Raw genomic sequence first — 21,495 nt, forward strand, 5'->3', positions numbered from 1 at the left:
TGAGACCTTGTTTCAAAATAAAGAATACAAAATAGGGCTAGGGGTGTAGCTTGGAGGTAAAATGCCCCTGGGTTCCAGCCCCAGTACCACCAAAAATTTTTATTTATTTATTTTAAAAAATTTATTTCTTTTACTTTTATGTGGAGCATATTGAAAATGGTATACATTTGGACTATGCTATGTACCTTCCTCCCCACTTTCCCTCCCCCCCCACTTCCCCTTCCCCCCTCCAACAATGAGTGTCCAGGTTAACTGTGCTATATTTTTACACAAATTCGGATGTAGCTCCTTCATTAATCAACCTCAGCCTTCTTTCTCTCCTATCTTTCCATTCTAGCTTTTGTGAGGTTTCTCTTCCATTGTCTGGAGTCCCTCTGGTATCCCTAATACTCCCTAGTTTGGGCATATTACAGAAAACATATGTCCCTTCTCTTTCTGTGCTTGGCTCATCTCACTTAACATAATGTTCTCCAGGTCTTTCCATCTTCTTGAGAATGATATGATTTTGTTCTTCTTTATAGCTGAGTAGAATTCCATTGTTGTGTATTTTCCATAATTTTGCAATCCATCTGTTGATGGAGAGTTAGGTTGGTTCCATATTTTGGCTCTTACGAAGTGTGTTGCTATGAATATGGGTATGGATATGTTATTGTAGTTTTCTGGTTTCAACCCCTTTGGAAAGATACCCAGGAGTGGTATAGCCAGATCATATGGTGGATCCATTCCCAGTTTTCTAAGGAATCTCCACACTGATCTCCATAGTGGCTGAACTACTTTGCACACCCACCAACAGTGTAAAAGAGTTCCTCTTTCCCCACATCCTCACCAGCATTTGTTGTTATTTGATTTCTTTATGCTTGCCACTCTGATTGGGGTTAGATGAAAAAAAATAAATTTAACACATGAATATTTTCTTGGGAAAGGAAGGAAGGGACTGGGATTGAGTGATCAAAGGGGATATAATCTTTTGGTTATAAAGTTTTAAGTTTTTGCATGCAACATCATGTGTGTGTGTGTGTGTGTGTGTGTGTGTGTGTGTGTGTGTGTTACCAGAGATTGAACCCAGTGGTGTTCTACATCTGAGCTATGCCCCCAGCTATTAAATTTTTTTTGGTCTTGAAACAGTGCCTTGCCAAGTTGCTGAGAGTCTCATTAAGTGGCTGCATCTGTCCTCAAACATGTTATTATTTTGTCTCAGCCTCCCAAAATACTTGGAATACAGTTGTGTGCCAACATGCCCAACTCATTTTTTTCCTGAGGTACTAGGGATTGAATCCAGGGGCATTCAAACCCCCTAGATATACCCTCAGCCCTTTTCAATTTTTGTTTTGAAACAGGGTCTTGTTAGGTTGCTGAGAGTCTTGCTAAGATGCTGAGGCTGTCCTTGAACCTGCAATCCTCTTGTCTCAGCCTCTCAAGTATTGGAATAACAAATGTGCACCACCATGCCTGATAGATGTATGACTATCTCTGAGTTGACAGACTGTCAGTGATTTTTATATTTTGTTTATATTTTGTTTTACCCCTTTTTTCAAAAAGCATATAATATCCTCATTTTAGTAATTGTTTTTCTAATTCTGTCTTTTTCTTGCATATTTTATGCTTATGTATGTATTTTTATGCATATATTTTATTTATTTTTTCAGAGTTTGAGATTAATTGATATTGAATAAAGAAACATTCATATCCAAAATAATAATAGTAATAAAATTACCATCATAATGATCAATAATAATAGTAGTACAATTACCATCATAATGATTATCATCTGATAATAAGACAGTATTTCTTTTTTTTTTATTGGTGCACTGTATTCATACATCATAGTGGGATACAAACTTTTGTAGACATACATGCACATCGCCCAGTCAGCCCCCACCGAATCCCCACCCCATTCTCTCCCCATCCCTCCCTCCCATGCTTGGCTTAGTGGTTGACATCTAGTATTATAGCAATTTATCCAAACTTAAAAATGATAATCTCACATAACAGTTTCATTTGTCTGATACCAAGCTTTTGATGACTTAAAGATAACATTTCAATATTTCTTTTTGCTTTCTTTCTTACCAGAGAATATTTTTTTCTATTTTTTAGGTGAAACTATCATATATTTATATATTTATTTTTCAGAAAAAAATCTATATGGGATTAGGTAAGGGTCCAATTTTATTCTTTTCCATGTAATTATTATTTTTTAACAATATTTAGTTAAAAGATTATCATTTCCACCACCAAATGTTCGTGGAAACCTTGTCAAAAATAACTTGACAATATAGGGAAGAATTTAGCTCTAGCTTTTATTTAACTCCAATGGTTTATATATCTGCCTTTAGAATAGTACTACACTGTTTCAATTATTGTAGCTTTATATGGTTTGAAATCAGAAAATATACATCTTCTAGCTTTGTTCTTTTTCAAGATCGTTTTGGGTACCTAGACTCCATATTCCATATTAGGATAGATTTTTTTTTCTGAAAAATAAATATATAAATATATGATAGTTTCACCTAAAAAATAGAAAAACAATATTCTCTGTAAGAAAGAAAGCAAAAAGAAATATTGAAATGTTATCTTTAAGTCATCAAAAGCTTGGTATCAGACAAATGAAACTGTTATGTGAGATTATCATTTTTAATTTTAGATAAATTGCCATAATACTAGATGTCAACTACTAAGCCAAGCATGGGAGGGAGGGATAGGGAGAGAATGGGGTGGGGATTGGGTGGGGGCTGACTGGGAAAAGTGTGCATGTATGTCTACAAAAGTATGTATCCTACTATGATGTATGAATACAGTGCACCAATAAAAAAAAAAAAAGAAAAAAAAATCTATCCTAATATGGAATATGGATTCTAGATACCCAAAACGATCTTGAAAAAGAACAAAGCTAGAAGATATATATTTTCTGATTTCAAACCATATAAAGCTACAATAATTGAAACAGTGTAGTACTGTTCTAAAGGCAGATATATAAACCATTGGAGTTAAATAAAAGCCTAGAGCTAAATTCTTCCCTATATTGTCAAGTTATTTTTGACAAGGTTTCCACGAACATTTGGTGGTGGAAATAATAATCTTTTAACTAAATATTGTTGAAAAATAATAATTACATGGAAAAGAATAAAATTGGACCCTTACCTAATCCCATATACAAGTATTAACTCAAAATAGATAAAAGACCTAAATATAAATCTTAAGACTATAAACTTTTAGAAGAAAATCTGGGTCATAAAACCTCACAACATTGAAATTGGCAGTGATTTCTTGGATATGATTTCAATGGCACAGGCAACAGAAGAGTATACAAACTCCCTAAAAAATAAAAAAAATATTGTATATCCAAAGACAATGTAAACAGAGTTAAAAGTTACTAATAGAATGGGATAAAATATTTCCAAATGCTATATCTGAATGTATATTAATATTCCAACTAGAAATCCTAAAAATTAACAACAATAAAGGCAAACAATAAAATTTAGAGATAGGTAAAAGACTAACATAAATAATGAATCTCCACAGATAACCAATCTTAGTTGTCTGTTGGATGGAAAATCTTGTTTCTCTGGTTCTGGTGTGTGTTACCTATTTCTTCTTTGTAGTTAATCTCTTGGAGTATTTTCTCTAGCGCTGGTTTTGAAGACATAAATTCCTTCAGTTTCTGTTTGTCATGGATGCTTCTTATTTCCCCATCTAATTTGATAGAAAGTTTTGCTGGGTAGGAAATTTTTGGCTGGAAGTTGTTTTCTTTCAGAGTTTGGAATATGTTACTCCAAGCCTTTCTGGCTCTCATGACTTGGTTTGGGAAGTCTGGAGTGATTGTAATTGGTTTGCCTCTGAATGTCACTTGGCCCTTTGTTTTTGTTGCCTTTAAGATTCTCTGCTTGGCTTCCACATTGGTCATTTTGACAATTATGTGGCATGGGGATCCTCTTCTCCGATCCTGTCTAAAGGGAGTTCTATAAGTTTCCTGGACCTGTGTATCAACCTCTTGCTCTATGTTTGGAAAATTTTCTGCTATTACTTCCTTGAAGAGATTGTTGATCCCTTTGGTTTCACTTTCTTTTTCCTCCTCTATTCCAATTATTCTTAGGTTAGCTCTCTTAAAATGGGCCCATATTTCTTCAATATCAGATTCCTGCTGTCGGATATTTTTTTCTAGATTAGAAACTATGCGTTCATTTTTGTATTGATCATCTTCTAAAAGCGAGATTCTGTTCTCCATGTGGTCAAATCGGTTGTTTGTGCTTTGAATTGAGGCCTTTACTTCATTAATTGCATCCTTTATCTCTTTTTGACTCTCTCTGAGTTCTTTTCGAAGCACCTCTATTATTTCTACAGTTATTTTCCTGATTTGATCTTCTAGAAATCGCTGATTTTCTTTTTTATCGGGTTCTGATGTTGTGGGATTGTGGGCATTCATTGCTCCAGTATTATTCCTCTTTCCCATGATTTCGGAAGTTTGTGCCTTCTCTGGGTTCTTCCCTTGGGTCACTATGACTTCACTTAAGGTGTTCTGGATCTCGAGTCAGTAGTATCTCAGACCCCACTACTCCTTTACTGGCTTTTATCACAGAGTCTCCGACCCAGAGAGTCGATAGAGGCTGCTTTAGACTGTGGGGGGTGCCAGGTTGCCCGTTCTCCTATGGTGTGATATCTCTGCCACCGCCACTCCCCCACTGGGTCAAGTCCCAGGGAGTACAGTACTGGGATTTCTCTTCTGTGGCCCGCAATTTGACTCACTGTTCTTGAGTTCGCAGATGTAGCTGTATTGGACTCGGTGAATTCGCTGCTGCTGCTGCCGGTGGCAATATGGCGCTGTTGTTATGCCCTCGGCCGTGAGGCTGGCTTATTTCTTCTTGGTTTTGAGTTCCACTCTTGAGTCCCTGCAGCATGTGCTGAGCTCAGCCACTGGGAGCTTTAGATGCTCCCTGCGCTATAAAATCCCACCTGGCTGTTCCGCAGCTGCTCACCTCGGCTTGCTGTAGCCGTCCGGTGAACTTGCCACTGCCGCCGGCAGTATGGCGCTGCTGCCGCGTCCTCGGTCGTGAGGCCGGTGTATCTTCTCTGTGGCTCTGAGCTCTGTTCTCAGTCCGCTTTCTCTCTGGAGCCTGGTGATTTTTTTGTTTCTCTGGTGATGATGTTTTCTGGCTATGAAAGGCGCTGATTTTGTGGTAATGGAGATTGGTTGTTAGCGGGGCTCTTAAGCCCCGCTTTTCTTGGTCGCCATCTTCCCGGAAGTCAAGACAGTATTTCTTAGTGAAAGATTTACTTGCTTAGTCTTGTATCTCTATTGTTCTTATCAAAATATGTGAATTATCCAATTTGGTATCTATGTTTATAAACCTTACCTTACAGATATTGGGCCAATGCTATATTAATTTGTCAAGACTTTTCTTACTTGAAATAGCTTTTTGCCTGGAATTGTAAAACATTCTGCCATCTAAAGTAATTTTCTCCAAAACTCTTAACACTGTTCCTGAGTCTGACCTTACAGCTTTACCTACTGGGTTCATTCCTAAATTCAGATCTTTCCACCTTTCTTTCTGAGGAAATACACTGAACTTGACTTATCAATCTTTAGGATCTATTATCAACTAGGGTTATAAAAGGTGCTCAGCAGATTTCATTATTCTGTTGCATGTACAGTGCATTCTTCTAAGACTTTTCATTAAACTATTTTTATGTATACTTTAGTTTTGTGTTTAAGATAGTATCTTCTTATACATATTACATTTTAGTTATGTTTCAATATACATTTTCATTTTGTTCTGTATTTTTGTTCATTTTGATTTATATTTTGCTTTTCTACCACTCATTTGCCTACATCATTTTAAATGGATGCATAATATTTCATTCAGTGACTCTATCATACTTTAGTAGTTTTACGTCTGAATTCATCAATGATATAGGCCTATAGTTTTCTTTTCTTGAGCTGCCTTTATTTGGTTTTGGTATTAATGTGACACTGACTGAAGATGCAAAACTGATAAACAAAGTACTAGCAATACGAATTCAAAACTACATCAAGAAAGCTGGGTGTGCTGGCCTATGCTTATAATCTCAGCACTTTGGAAGCTGAGACAGGAGGATCACAGGTTCGAGGACAGCCTCAGCTACTTAGTGAGGCCTTCTGCAACTTAGTGAGACCTTGTTTCAAAATAAAGAATTACAAAAGCCTGGGAGTATGCCGGGCGTGGTGGTGCACGCTTGTAATCCCCGCGCTTGGGAGGTGGAGACAGGAGGATCACGCAGGTTCGCGAAGCCAGCCGTGCTGGCTTAAGAGACCCTGTTTCCAAATAAAAAAAGAAGTATAGGTCTGTGTCTGGGAGTGTAGCCTTGAGGTAGAAGGGCTTCCAGGAACCCAGTACCACCAAGAAAAAAAAAAAGCCTGGGAGGGTAGCTTGGAAGTAGAATGCCCCTGGGTTCAATCCCTAGTTTAGCAAAAAAAAAAAAAAGATAAATTAGTTTGTTTTTGTGTGGTGGTACTAGGGATTGAATCCAGGGGCATTCTATCTCCAAGCTGCACCCATCCCTTTTTATTTTGAAATAGGGTCTTGCTAAGTTACTGCATGCTGGCCTTAGATCTGTGATCCTTTGGTCTCAGCCTCTCACATACTGAGATTACAGATATTCACCACCATGCTTAGCTTTTGAAGAAATACTTTTTTCACATGTATATAACAGAATCTCATGGCACTCAGTGGAACTTTGGAGGAACACTGGGATGTTGAAATTCGATTCTGGAAATGTATACCTGGACATGCCAGTGTGACTAGGGAATCTTTGATGACCTGCATTGCTTTTGGAGAGGTGGTGAGGTTTTGGTGCTCAAGTAATAGCTAGCAGTGAATTAAACTGTGCTTACTGATTTACAGAAGCTACCAATGGTGCGGTGCCCCAGGGTCAGCGACCGCCCCCTCGTATCAAGAATTTCCAGATAAACAACCAGATTGTGAAACTGAAATACTGTTATACATGCAAGATCTTCCGGCCTCCCCGGGCCTCCCATTGCAGCATCTGTGACAATTGTGTGGGTAAGTTAAGCCAAGGGCACATTTCCTAGAGGAAAGGCTGAGTTGAACACGGGGGGTCAGGGTTGTCACCGATTCTTGGTAAAAGTCAATGGAGGTGAGAAGATAGATTCAGATGGGTACATTTAGATTATAAAGAAACTCCTGAACAATGGCAAAGCAACTGTACTTGTGTAGACCAAATCATAATTTAGATATTCTCTATTCTAAAATGATAAAAACTTTTTTAGTAAACGGGAAAGTCAACTACCCATTTTTGAACTGGGGCTTGAACCCAGGGGTATTGGAGTTTCCTGTACTGGATTCTTGTCCTGTGGTGCTCTCATTACATAGGGGGAGGAGCATCCCATCCACTGGAGGGCAGTATTGAGGAAGGAAGGCTGTATCAGAACTATCAGAACTAGCATTCTCAAGAAGAAGGGTGCTAGCATTCACTGATTTCCAACTATATACCAGACACTATGCTAAGTGCTTCCCTTTCTTTCATTTAAGTACTAGGATTGCAAGCATGTGCTACTATACTCATAGTCTATGGGAGATAGAAAATGCACATGTATCGCAGGGTGTGGTGGCTCATGCTTGTAATCCCAGCATTTGGGAGGCTGAGACAGGAGGATTGTGTAGGTTCGAAGCCAGCCTCAGCTACTTAGTGAGGCCCTTTGCAACTCAGTGAGACCCTGTTTCAAAATAAAGAATAAAAAATAGGGCTGGAGGTATAGCTCAGAGGTAGCATGCCCCTGGGTTCCATCCCCAGTATTGTATAAAAAAAAAAAAAAAAGAAAAGAAAAGAAAAGAAAATACACATGAATGTTTCAGGAGCAGTGGTGCACACTTGTAATCATAGTACTTGAGAGACTGAGACAGAAATATAGCGGGTTCAAGGCCAGCCTCAGCAACTTAGTGGGACCCTCAGCACTTTAGTGAGATCTGTTTCAAAAATAAAAAAGAAAGTCAGGCATGTTTTATTTTTTTTATTTATTTATTTATTTATTTATTTATTTATTTTGGTGGTACTGGGGTTCCTGGAAGCCCTTCTACCTCTGGGCTACACTCCCAGACCTATTTTTACATTTTTATTTGGAAACAGGGTCTCCCAAGCCAGCGCGCACGGCTGGCTTCGAACCTGCGCGATCCTCCTGTCTCTGCCTCCCAAGTGCGGGGATTACAAGCTTGTGCCACCACGCCCAGCCAGGCATGTTTTATTTAAGTGTTTTATTTGAATTATGATAGGCATGATTTATTTGCTTATTTATTTATTGGTACTGTAGATGAAACCAAACAGTATTCTAGCTCTGTGCTATATCCCAGCCATTTTCTACTTATTTATTTATTTATTTATTTATTTATTTATTTTTATGGTACAGGGGATTGAGTTCAGGGACATTCTACCTCTGAGTGACACTCCCAGCCCTATTTTATCATATATTTTGACATAGGGTCTCACTAAGTTGCTGAGGGCCTCTAACCTATAATTCTCTTGTCTCAGCCTCCCAAGTACAGGAATCACAATTATGTGCCACTATGCTCAGCTGAGGAAACAATATATTTTTTTTTGCGGGTCTGGGGATGGAACTCAGGGGCATTTGACTTCCGAGCTACATCCCCTGCCCTATTTTTTTTATTCTTTATTTTGAAACAAGTTCTCACTACGTTGCGGAGGGCCTACTAAGTAGCTGAGGCTGTCCATGAACTGCGATCCTCCAGTCTCAGCCTCCCAAATTCTGGGATTACAAGTGTGCACCACCATGCCCGGCCTTGAGGGAACAATATTTAAATAAGATCTGATGTGAGTGTTTCATAAAATATTCCCTTTCCTTACTAATATTCTTTTTTTTTTTGCCAAACTAGGGGTTGGACCCAGGTGCAACCTGGGTACCTTTGAGCTACACCCCCAGCCCTATTTTTTATTCTTAATGTTGAAACAACATCTCACTAAGTTGTGGAGGGCCTCACTAAGTAGCTGAGGCTGGCTGCGAACCTGCAATCCTTTTGTTTCAGCCTCCTGAGTACTGGGATTACAAGTATGCGCCACCACCTCCAGCTACTAATATTCTTAAACATAAAGAATTTATACAAATTAAGTTTTGAAAAGAACTGACATCCCAATAGAAATATGGACAGTTTATGAAACAGGGCATATAACTGTGTAATTAGTATAAAATGTTTCTACTAATAATCAAAGAAATAAATATTAAAATTGCTCAGTAGACTGTACTGACAATCTGTAAAGTAGGCTTTTGTGTGTTAGAGAAATTTCCTGCACCAAACAGCTAAATATAAGAGGAGTTAGAGGTAGCTGGGCATGGTGGCGCATGCCTAGTAACCTCAGTACTTGGGAGGCTAAGATAGGAGGACCACAGATTCAAGAACAGCCTCAGCAATTTGGTGAGGTCCTTGTAAAAATAGATCTGGGGCTGTCGATGAGAGGTAGAACACTCCTGGGTTTGATCTTCAGTACCACAAAAACAAGGAAATAAATATTAATATAGGATTTTTTTTGTGGTATTGGGGGTGGAACCCAGGGGCTTTTCTACCTCCAGGCTATACTCCCAGACCTATTTTATACTTTATTTGGAAACAGGGTCTCACTAAGTTGCTAAGAGCCTCACTAAGTAGCTGAGGCTGGCTTCGAACCTGCGTGATCCTCCTGTCTCAGCCTCCCAAGTGCTGGGATTACAACATGTGCCACCATGCTCGGCTAAGATGCATTTTTCTTTTTTTGGTGGTACTGGGGATGGAACCTTTCTACCTCTAGGCTACACTCCCAGACCTATTTTATGTTTTATTTGGAAACAGGGTCTTTTAAGCGAGCAAGGCTGGATTTGAACCTGCACAATACGATCGTCCTGTCTCTGCCTCCCAAGTGCAGGGACTACAAGCGTGCGCCACCATGCCCGGCATTAAGATGCTTTTTTAATTATAGAAAATTAGTGAGGAAAACCTGATTAATGCATAGTCCTGTACTGATAGGAATGTAAATGGGAACAAATTTTGGGAAGGCATCCTTATATAAAATTCATCAAAAGCCTTAAAATATGTGTACACTTATGCCAATGACTCCCTTTCTAGGGAATCCATCTCAAGAAATCACATATTTGTGCCAAAAGTTTTAGGGATGGAAATGTATACTTCATATATATTATGAAACTGAGCTGGGTGTGGTGGCACATGCTTGTAATCCCAGTACATGGGAGGGTCAGACAGGAGGATTCAGGTTTGTGGTCAGCCTCAGCTACTTATTGTGGCTCTCTGCAAATTAGTGAGACCTTGTTTCAAAATAAAGAATAAAAAAAAAAACAGGGCGGAGGGTATAGCTTGGAGGTAGAATGCCCCCTGGGTTCAATCTCTAGTACTGCAAAAAAAAAAAGAAGAAATATAATAAAAATGAAAAAAATTGGAAAGGATCTAATAGTGTACCAAGTAGATGAATAGTCAAGTAAATTATGGGAATGAATACAATAGGATATGGAAAAAGCCTATGATAGGAAGCTAAATGACCTAAAATAGAAGCTAGGCTACATTTATAGTGTATGGTCTCGGTTACATATTTAAAAATACTTAACAGAAGCCAGGTATGGTGGTACATACCTTTAATCACAGTACTTGGGAGGCTGAGACAGGAGGATTGTAGGTTCAAGGCCAGCTTAGGTCACTTACTAAGGCCCTGTCTCAAAGTAAAAAATAAAAAGGACTGGGGTGGTAGCTCAGTGGTAGAGCACCCCTGGGTTTAACCTCTAGTATCACAACAAAACGAAACAGGAACTTATTTTCTATCAATTCATCTCAGAATTATTTATGAGATTATACCTTATTTTATAATGATATGTTTATTAGAGAGTAATTTCTTATATGTCCTAGAGTCTGTTTCTGGGCTCTTAGCATTTCACTGAGCTATGCCAGATTATACGTACTGTGTGTATATGTGTGTATGAATATATATATATATATATATATTATTTATTGTACTAAGTATTGAAACTGGAACATTCTACCTCTGAGCTATATCCCCAGCCCTATTTTTTTTAAAAAATTTTAAATTTGGAAATAGGGTCCCACTAAGTTGCTGAGGGCCTCACTATATTGCCAAGACTGACCTATGATCCTCCTGCATCAGCCTCCTAAGTACTGAGATTATAAGCATGTACTAGGTCTGGCATAGTTTTATGTTTTTTTTTTCAGTAAAGACAAATACATATAATTGCAAATACACACTTATTTTTGCTTTCAAATGAATTATGTAAATGGAAGCACAGAGAAGATAACTAAAGATCGAGAAAGGCCACATTACTTATTTTTGAAAAATTCCCTATTTCTACCTATTTATTTTTATTGAACTTAGTGGGCATACCTTCAGGTTTTTATTTAGAAAAGGGAAGTCTTTACTCTGAAGTGGCTCAGTGAAACAGACCACCTCACTCCTTAGAGCCTTGAAATTTTTTTTATATGTAAAATGGAGAAGAGTTTATATTCTTTGGCCTAACTTCCAGAATAATTGTAGGGATCAAATGAGATGCCCATGAAAACATTTTGAAAAAAGTAGACAATGTAAATCCATGTTTGTTTGTTTTTTTTTACAACTGAAGTAGGTGATAGCCCTGGGGTCTTTGATGTAGTATTGTGTAAGCCAGGCATGGTGACACATGCCTGCAATCCCAGTACTTGGGAGCTGAGATAGGAAGATCACAGGTTCAGCAATATAGAGAAACTTTCAGCAACCTATTGAGACCCTGTTTTAAAATAAAAAAATAAGCCAAGCATGATGGTGCATACTTGTAATCCTAGTATTGAAAGGCTGAGACAGGAAGGACTGAAGGTTCATGGCCAGCCTAAACTACTTAGTGAGGTCCTCTGCAACTTAGTGAGACCCTGTTTCAAAGTAAAGAATAAAAATTAGGGCTTGAGGTATAATTCTGAGGTAAAATGCTCCTGGGTTCAATCTCCAGTACTGCAAAAATACATACATACATATATACATACCTAAAAATAGGGCTGGGGTGGAGCTCAGACATAGAATACCCCTGGGTTCCATCCCCACTACCACCAAAACAAGTAGTATTGTTCTTGTTCTTGTTCTGGAGGCTGTGGTATTGGATTATCTTTCTTCCACAGAGCGCTTTGACCATCACTGCCCGTGGGTGGGGAACTGTGTTGGAAAGAGGAACTACCGCTACTTCTACCTCTTCATCCTTTCTCTCTCCCTCCTCACAATTTATGTCTTCGCCTTCAACATCGTCTACGTGGCCCTCAGTGAGTATTCAGGGCAGTGTGTTTCTGCAGTGGGGATGGGCAGGGGAATACTTGAGGGCAGCTTAGGGGATTGAGTAGGTTTCTGATGGGATTTTGCCATTGCAAGGCACCTCAAGACTGGCTAGAAAAGAGTGCTACTGTCCGCTCTTGAGCCTGGATGCAAACCTTAGCTCAGTTATTTACCAAGCATGGTAGCCTTCCCTCTTACCATCCACTAGGCACTGGGACCATAATTACTAGTCTATATCCAGACTACTATGTATTTCTGAGGCAATCCCAAAGGTTGGGGATGTATTTCAGCTCTGTGCATCCTTTCCTCTTCTGCCTTGTGTGAGGTGGCAGAAGAGATTTTACCAAAGCAATACCTTTCAGTAGCTCATGGTCTACGTGGGAGATAGAAAGTACATGTGCAATTCTTTTCAGCAATAAAGAAGAATGAAATTAGTCATTTGTAAGAAAACAGAAGGACCTGGAGAACATTATGTTAAGTGAGATTAACCAGTCACAGAAAGTGAAAGGTCATATATTTTCTCTAATATATACAAGCTAGGGAGTAAATGGGATATCAGAAGGACTGCAGATAATGGAGGACAAACCTCAGTGGAGCCAGGGAGGAGGTCTAAGGGAAGGGGAGGAGGAGAAGGACTGAGGTCCATTAATAGAAACACTACCATCCACTGTGTATATATGTGAATATATCAACGTCAATCTCAGTACTCTGTATTGGGAAGGGGGGAAATGGGGAGGTGGGGGGAGCCCCACCAAGTGCTGTGTGCATGTATGTCATTGTCAACATGATTTACATTGTGATGTGAGGATATAATGCACCAATAAAAGCACATAAAAAAGAAAATACACATGCATGTGCTGGGCACAGCAGCCTATGCCTGTAATTCCAGTTCTTGGGAGACTGAGATAGGAGGATGACATTTGAGGCCAGCTTCAGCAACTTAGCAAGATCCTGTTTCAAAGGGAAAAAATAAAATAGGGCTGGGGGAGTAGCTTAGAGGTAGAATGACTCTAGGCCCAATACCCAGTAACACACAAAAAAGAAAAGAAACACATACACGTGCGTGTGTATACCTCACAGATATGTCTAAATGCAAGTGGGCTGTGGAACTCAGGGCGTGGTTTTGTTCAAGGAAGCTTTGCGAAAGGAGAAGTGCCCTGAGCTGGATTTTGCATAAGAGAAGATCATAAATAGGTGAAGAGAGGATTTTTCTTGTCTATTTCTGGTTTCTTTGATCTGCTAATATCTCCTTACATGTCCATATTTGGGGGCTGGGTAAAGGGAGGGGGGCCCATTTTGACATCTGCCTAACTACTCCAGTGCCTGGCCCTGCATTGGAGGCCAGACTCTTGGCCCTTGTATGAGGGAGAGTTGTTCTCTTGCCAGAATGGAATCTGGGATAGGGAGGGAAGGATGCAATTGGGCACTAGGACACTTTGTCAGACTACTACAATAACTAATTTTCCTCTTTACTTCCCCTCTCAATTTCACAGAATCCTTGAAAATTGGCTTCCTAGAGACGTTGAAAGAAACTCCTGGAACATATCCTTCCTTGGCTTTATGTCCTTGTGAAGCCATCTCAAACCACTTCCCAGCATGTTTTCTCCCTACAGCTCTCCTACCATCTAGTTTTCTAGATAGCAGAGAGTGCCAAAGTCTAAAATGGAAAAGTATAGTCTTAATGGTAGCAGCCAGAATGTAAGATGGCCAGGGATTAGAGGGAGGTCTTTCCTTCACCCTCTTCTTAGCTGCCTCCTCCCAAGTTCTCCTCCAGGCTCAGCCCATTTCCTTTAATGTTCTGTACTTTTACTCAAATCTTGTGTATCGTTTACTGCAGGCCCTGCCTTCCTGTTACAGCTAAGGCTCATTTTGTACAGTGGCTATATTTCTATAAAGGAGATATAGATTGCTATAAACCATATCCTCTTTCTTTCCCTCTGATTTTTCATGCACAAAGTTTATTTTTGATGGGCTTTCCATTGGCAGTGATGGGCAAGATTGTGTAGCTTTGGCCCACTCCTACACATTCTCTTCAGAGGGCCAAAGATGAATAAACAGTCAAACAAATAAATAAACTAGAGATATTAGGGATTTATTCATTATGAATAAACAGAAATCTTTTTCATCAAGCATCTCTCCAGTGAGTTTAGAATTTATCCATTGTTTTGTATGGATATTTGGCTTTCTGTGATATTTGTTCCAAGAGGTAAAGATGGTGTGACTGCTACCACAAATATAGACTGAAGTGTCAAGTCTCCTCATGTGACAACTTCAACATTCCTTAACCTAACGTTACTGTTCTAGAAGTCCTCATCTGCTTCTTCACACTCTGGTCCGTTGTGGGACTGACTGGATTTCACACTTTCCTTGTGGCTCTCAACCAGACAACCAATGAAGATGTGAGTCAATGATCTCATTTCCTCACCACATTCTGCTTCTCCTCAAGCCTGTTTTCTTGTTACCTGCTAGAGAATGGAGTTTCAGGCCCTGGATGGTTGAGGCAAACAGACATCTGATGTGGGAGATTGTTAATTGTTTAGGTGGGGAAAAATGCCAACTGCTTTGCTTTAGAGCTGAATACCTATAGGGCATTAGGAAAAAGAGATTGAAAAGCTAGGTAGAAAGAAGGCCTTTAATTGTTCTTAGTTTTTTTTTTTTTTTGGTAGTACTGGGGTTCCTGGAAGCCCTTCTACCTCCGGGCTACACTCCCAGACCTATTTTTACATTTTTATTTGGAAACAGGGTCTCCTAAGCCAGCACGCGCGGCTGGCTTCAAACCTGCGCGATCCTCCTGTCTCTGCCTCCCAAGCGCGGGGATTACAAGCGTGCGCCACTGGCTGGCTGATGCATCTGGATTTGTAATGAATGAAGAGAGTTGGTTGTATTGAATAAATCCTTACTTTAAAAAATGTAACCAGTGCTGAGCGTGGTGGTACAGGTTTGTAATCCCAGCACTTGGGAGGCTGAGACAGGAGGATCGCAGAGGTTTGAAGCCAGCCTCAGCTACTTAGTGAGGCTCTCAGCAACTTAGTGAGAGCCTGTTTTCAAATAAATTATAAAAAGTAGGGCTGGGGGTGTAGCCCAGAGGTATAAAGCTTCTGGGATCCATCCCCAGTACCCTAAAAAAAATGTAACCAGCCTGCCGGGTGTGGTGGTGCATGCTTGTAATCCCAGCATTTGGGAGGCTGAGACAGAAGGATCATGGTTCTTGGACACCCTCAGCTACTTAGTGAGGCCCTTTGCAGCTCTGTGAGACCCTGTTTCAAAATAAAGAATAAAAAATATGGGTGAGGGTGTAGCTCGGAGGTAGACTATCCCTTGGGTTCCATCCCCACATCCCCAGTACTGCAAAAAAAATGTTACCAGCTATTTAGCAAGACCTTGTTTCAGAAAGAAAGAAAGAAAGAAAGAAAGAAAGAAAGAAAATAGGATTGGGGTTGTAGCTCAGAGTTGGAGAGCACCTGGGTTCAATTCCCATTACAAAAAAAATTAACAATGAATCCATATTCATTGTAGAAAATCAGAAAATATAGCCAGGTGTGGTGGAGCATGCTATAATCCCAGACTTGGAAGGCTGAGATAGGAGGATTGCAGGTTCTCAGCCAGCCTCAGTAACTTAGTAAGGCCCTCCACAACTTAGTGAAACCCTGTTTCAAAATAAAATAATAAAATAGGGCTGGGGATATAGCTCAGAGGTATAACACCCCTGGGTTCCAATCCCAGTACTGAAAAAAAAACCCAAAAACCCCCCAAAAAACAAAAACAAACCAGAAAATACAGATTTAAAAAAGTAGAATATAAGTCCCTGTGGCTTTACCTTCTAATTATCACCTTTGTTAATAATGGTTTGATTTATAGCCTTTCAGTCTTGTCTAGACTTGTTCCTGTATTTATGTATATATTACATATTTTTATTTCTTGTGATACTGGAGATGGAACCCAGGGGCCTTCTACCTCCAGGCTACACCCGTTTTTTATTTGGAAACAGGTCTCACTAAGTTGCTGAGGCTAGCTTTGAACCTGTGATCTTCCTGTCTCAGCCTTCCTAGCACTGGGATTATAAGCATGTTCCACTACCCTGGCCAATATATATATATATTATATACATTATAATATACATTATATAATATGTATATTATATATATATAATATACTTTATATATATATATAATGTGTGTGTGTGTAAAACAATGTATGTCATTTATTTGCTTTTATCTCTGCTTTTGTGAACATTTTCATATCTATATATGATTTCTTTTGTGTTGTGATAAAATTTATATAAGATATGCTATCTTAACTGTTTTTAAGTGCATAGTTCAGTGACATTGAGTACATTTACAATTTTGTGCAAACATGGCCACCAATCTACCTCCTGAACTTTCTCATCATTCCATGCTGCATATATTTCTTCAGCATGATTTTTAATGTGAGCCTTGGCTTTTATCTTGTAGATCAAAGGATCGTGGACAGGAAAGAATCGTGTCCAGAATCCCTACAGCCATGGCAACATTGTGAAGAACTGCTGTGAAGTGCTTTGTGGGCCCTTGCCCCCCAGGTACTCAAGGGACTAAAACGTTTTGACTCTTGGGATAAGTAACCAAACCCTTTCCTATTGCCTAGTCTGATACATTATTCTTTTTATTATTTTGGTGATACTGGGGTTCCTGGAAACCCTTCTACCTTTGGGCTACACTCCCAGACCGATTTTTATACTTTTTTATTTTGAAAACAGGGTCTCTTAAACCAGTGTGGCTGGCTTTGAACCTGCGCGATCCTCCTGTCTCCGCCTCCCAAGCGTGGGGATTACAAGCGTGCACTGCCATGCCAGGCAAATAGAAGTTTTTTTGTTTTTGTTTTTTTGGTGGTACTGGGGTTCCTGGAAACCCTTTTACCTCCGGGCTACACTCCCAGACCGATTTTTATACTTTTTTATTTTGAAAACAGGGTCTCTTAAGCCAGCGAGACTGGCTCTGAGCCTGCGCGATCCTCCTGTCTCCGCCTCCCAAGCACGGGGATTACAAGCATGCGCCACCACTCCTGGCTCTGATGCATTATTCTGAATGTGTCCTCTTGGTGTCAAATAAATCTTTCCAAGGATTTTCACCTGGCACCATATCTACACAGACCATAGATCATGGGCTGGTTATTTTTAAGGGAGGATCTTTTGTTTTATTTCATTTGTATTCTGGTTAATGTGGCATTCACTGATTTGTGGAATAAAAAGTGAATGGAAGAAAAGGAGGCATGTGTTAGGATCAGGCTAGACTGCCAAAGAACAGGTTTACATTTTTCAACATATATAGCAGCGTTCAATGGGCTGGGTGGGTGGCGGTTTGAATACCAAGTCTGTGCTTAACTCTCCTATTTCTTCAGCGTGCTGGATCGAAGGGGTATTTTACCACTGGAGGAAAGTGGAAGTAGACCTCCCAGTACTCAAGAGACCAGCAGGAGCCTCTTACCCCAGAGCTCAGTAAGTGTACCTGATTTAAAGCTGACTCCACTGTAGTGTGTAGGCTACCTTTATAGCTTAGAAACATAATTTAGCAATTTCCTATTTGAATCTCTCCAGCTTCCCCATCTCTGCTTCTGCCCTAACATTGCCGTTAGCTTTCGGTGTCCTAGAAGTACATTAAGACCTGTTCATTTCTTTAACATGTATTGAGCAGCAGCTGTTCTGTGTCAGCCTCTGTGCTAGGTGCTGGGAATATACCAGTGAACAAGGCAAGCACCATCCCTGCTTTCAAGGAGCTCATTGTCAGGTGGGGATGAAGGAAAAGAAAAATGCCTTTGCTCACTGTTGTGAGCACTGCCTTGTTGAGAGAAGAAAACATTACAGGAGCAAAGATGGGGTCAGAGGACTGTGTTGCAGTTAAAGATTTGGTTACCTTGGTAGAAGGGGGCTTTTTTTTTTGCTGGGATATGCAGATGTGGACATTTTCTCAGCTGTCCTGGTCAAGATGTATTTCATAAAATATGATCTCTGAAGTTATTATTGAACTTTGTTTTTAAGTGCTTTATTGAGGTATGATTCACATACCATCGATCCTTATTTAAAATTTGTAATTCCTTGGTATCATATATTAACAGAATCGTATGATCATCACAACAATCAATATTTTTGTGATACTGAGTATGGCACTCAGGGGCTTTCTACCTTTGGGTCACACCCTCAGACCTATTTTATATATTTTATTTGGAAACAGAGTCTCACTAAGTTGCTGAGAACTTCACTAAATTGCTGAGGCTGGCTTTAAATCTACAATCCTCCTTTTCAGCCCCCCCAAGTACTGGGACTACAAGTGTGTGCCACCATGCCCAGCTTACAACAGTTAATTTAATTAAATTATCTTCCCCTTCAGGAAACTTTGTACACATTGGTAGCCACTCTCCGTTTCCCCCCAACTCCTTTAGCCCCATTCCTAGACAGGCACTAGTCTGTTTTAGATTTGCCTCTTCTATACATTTCCTATAAATGGAATTATATGTGTTTGTGGCTGACTTCAATATATATATATATATATATATATATATATATATATATATATTCATATTTTGTGGTACTGGGGATTGAGCCCTGGGGCATTTTACCTCTAAGCTATACCCCTGGTCCTATTTTTTATTCTTTATTTTGAAATAGAGTTTTACTAGGTCGCTGAGAGTCTCACTAAGTTGCTGAGGCTAGCTTGGAACCTGTGATCCTCCTGTGTTAGCCTTCTAACTACTGGGATTACAAGCGTGCACCACCATTCTTCCACTCACAATATTTTTAAGGTTTGTCCATGTTGTAGTATGTAGCAGAACTTCATTCCTTTATGTAACTGAATAATATTCCATTATTTGGGTATACCATAGTTTATCTATTCATTGGTTGATGGACATTTGGGCTGTTTACACTTTTTGGTTATAAGCAGTGCTGCTATGAAAATTTGTGTATACCAGACATGGTGTTGCATGCTTGTAATCCCAGTACTTGGGAGGCTGAGACAGGAGGGCTAGTTAGTGAGGCCCTCCGCAACTTAGTGAGATCCTGTTTTAAAATAAAGAATAAAAAAATAGGACTGGGGTGTAGCTCAGAGGTAGAATGCCCCTGGGTTCCATCCCTGGTACTGCCAAAAATAAATTGTGTACAAGTATTTGCATAGACATATGCTTTCACTTAATTTGGCCATAAACATGTTGGGTCATATGGTAATTTTATGTTTAACCTTTTTAGGAATGCTGGACTGTTTTCCAAAGTTACTGCACTATTTTATATACCACTAGCAGTGTATGATTTCAGTTTCTTTGCATTTTTGGCAACACTTATTATCTGACATTTTGATGTTAGCCATCTTAGTGGGTATGAATTGGTATTGTTGTATGCAGAGTTTGTGAGAAATGACTTGATAGCCCAAGGGAAATGTGCCAATTGAAGCCTTTATTAGCTGGCCAGCGGCCCAGCCCTCAGTCTAAAATCAGACCAGAGGGGCACGCCGACTGCCTGGGGTAGGGGGCTTATAAGGCGTAGGCAAGTGGGTTACAGAAGCAGAATTTGCCGGTTAGGAGGTGTTGGGGGAAGGGCTACCACATAGGAATTTTAGGTAAAGATAAACCATGTTGGGGGAAGGGGTAGTCTCTTCCCCGCTGGGAGTAGCATAGTCATTCCTAGAGGAGCTAGATTGAACTTTATCTTATTTATTTATATTTTGCGGGTCTGGAGATGGAACCCAGGGGCATTGGACCTCCGAGCTACATGCCCTGCCCTGTTTTTTATTCTTTATTTTGAAACAGGGTCTCACTGAGTTGTAGAGGGCCTCACTAAGTAGCTGAGGCTGTCTGCGAAACGCGATCCTCCGGGTCTGTCTCAGCCTCCCGAATGCTGGGATTATGAGATTGAATTTTAGATTAGTGCTCGCAACAGGAAAAGGGAGGAGGAGATCAACCGGAGTCTCCTCTGCTTCCACAGTATCTCACTGTTTTTTTTTTTTCTTTTTCTTTTTTTTTTTTTTTTTTTTTGCTATTGTTGTTGTTATTGTTTTGTGGTACTGGGGATTGAGCCCAGAGACATTCTACCACAAGCTACATCCCTAGTCTTTTTTTATTTTTTGTTTTGAAACAAGGTCTCAATATGTTGCCGAGGCAGTCCTCAAACTTGTGATCCTCTTGTCTCAGCGTCCCTAGTACTAACAGGTATGTACCACCATTCCCGGCTTTCTTGTGGCTTTTTTTTTTTTTATATATATTGGGGATTGAACTCGGGGGCATTCTGCTGCATTCTATGCCCTAGTGCTATTTTATTTTTTACTTTGAGAAAGCATTTTCTAAGCTGCTGAGGCTGGCCTCAAAGCTGTCATCCTCCTGTCTGAGCCTCCTAAGTACGAGGATTACAGGCATGCACTACCATGCCCAGCTTTTATTGTGCTTTTGATTTGCATTTCCCCAATGACTAAAGGTGCCATACATATCTCCATTGTGTGTGTGTATTTTTTTTTGTACTGGGAATTGAACCCAAGGGTATTCTAAATCCACGCTACACCCCGAGCCCTATTTTTAATTTTTATTTTGAAACAGGGTCTCGTTAGGTAGATGAGAGTCTCACTGTGATGCTGAGGCTGTGGTAAACCTGTGATTTTCCTGTCTCAGCCTCCCACATACTGAGATTTGCAGGAAATATGTCTGGCAGCATATTTTCATTGTAAGTATTGGTCATTTATTTATCTTCTTTGAAGAAGAGTCTATTCAAAACCTTTGTCCATTTTTAAAATTGAGTTATATGTCTTTTTATTATATAAGTTGTAAGAGTTCTTTATATGATTTCTACACAAGTTCCTTACCAGATATATGATTTGTAAATATTTTTCTCCATCCTGTATATTGTCTTTTCACTCTCTTGACTGTGTCCTTTGAAGTTTAATTTTTTTGTAGTCCAATTTATCAATTTTTTCTTTTGTTGCTTGTGCTTTTGGTGTCATATTTAGGAAACTTTTGCCTAATCCAAGGTCATGAAGATTTATGCCTTTATTTCCTTATAAGATTTTTATATTGTCAGCTCTTACATTTAGGTTTTTTGATACATTTTGAGTTAAGTTTTATATCTGGTGTGAGGTAAGGGGTTTAAGTCTTTCTTTTGTCTGTGAATACCCAATTGTCTTTATCTTTTGTTGAAAGGACTATTCTTTTTTCCATAGAATTGTCTTAACACCATTGTTGAAGATCAATTGACTGTAA

General features: G+C 39.6%; 1 protein-coding gene across 1 annotated transcript in view; it reads left to right on the top strand.

Annotated features, from left to right (window-relative positions):
* ZDHHC9 (zDHHC palmitoyltransferase 9) overlaps positions 1 to 21,495 on the top strand; it is a gene marked incomplete at both ends in the record, with an annotated part of 45,540 nt that overhangs the window by 21,034 nt on the left and 3,011 nt on the right. The window contains 6 exon segments of the mRNA XM_080719397.1: positions 6,876 to 7,034; positions 12,141 to 12,278; positions 13,782 to 13,849; positions 14,595 to 14,687; positions 16,740 to 16,843; positions 17,662 to 17,758. Of these exon segments, the coding sequence (XP_080575523.1) occupies positions 6,876 to 7,034; positions 12,141 to 12,278; positions 13,782 to 13,849; positions 14,595 to 14,687; positions 16,740 to 16,843; positions 17,662 to 17,758 (659 nt within the window).

This window comes from Muscardinus avellanarius (assembly GCF_963383645.1).
Source record: "Muscardinus avellanarius genome assembly, chromosome: X".
NCBI classification, from domain to species: Eukaryota; Metazoa; Chordata; class Mammalia; order Rodentia; family Gliridae; genus Muscardinus; species Muscardinus avellanarius.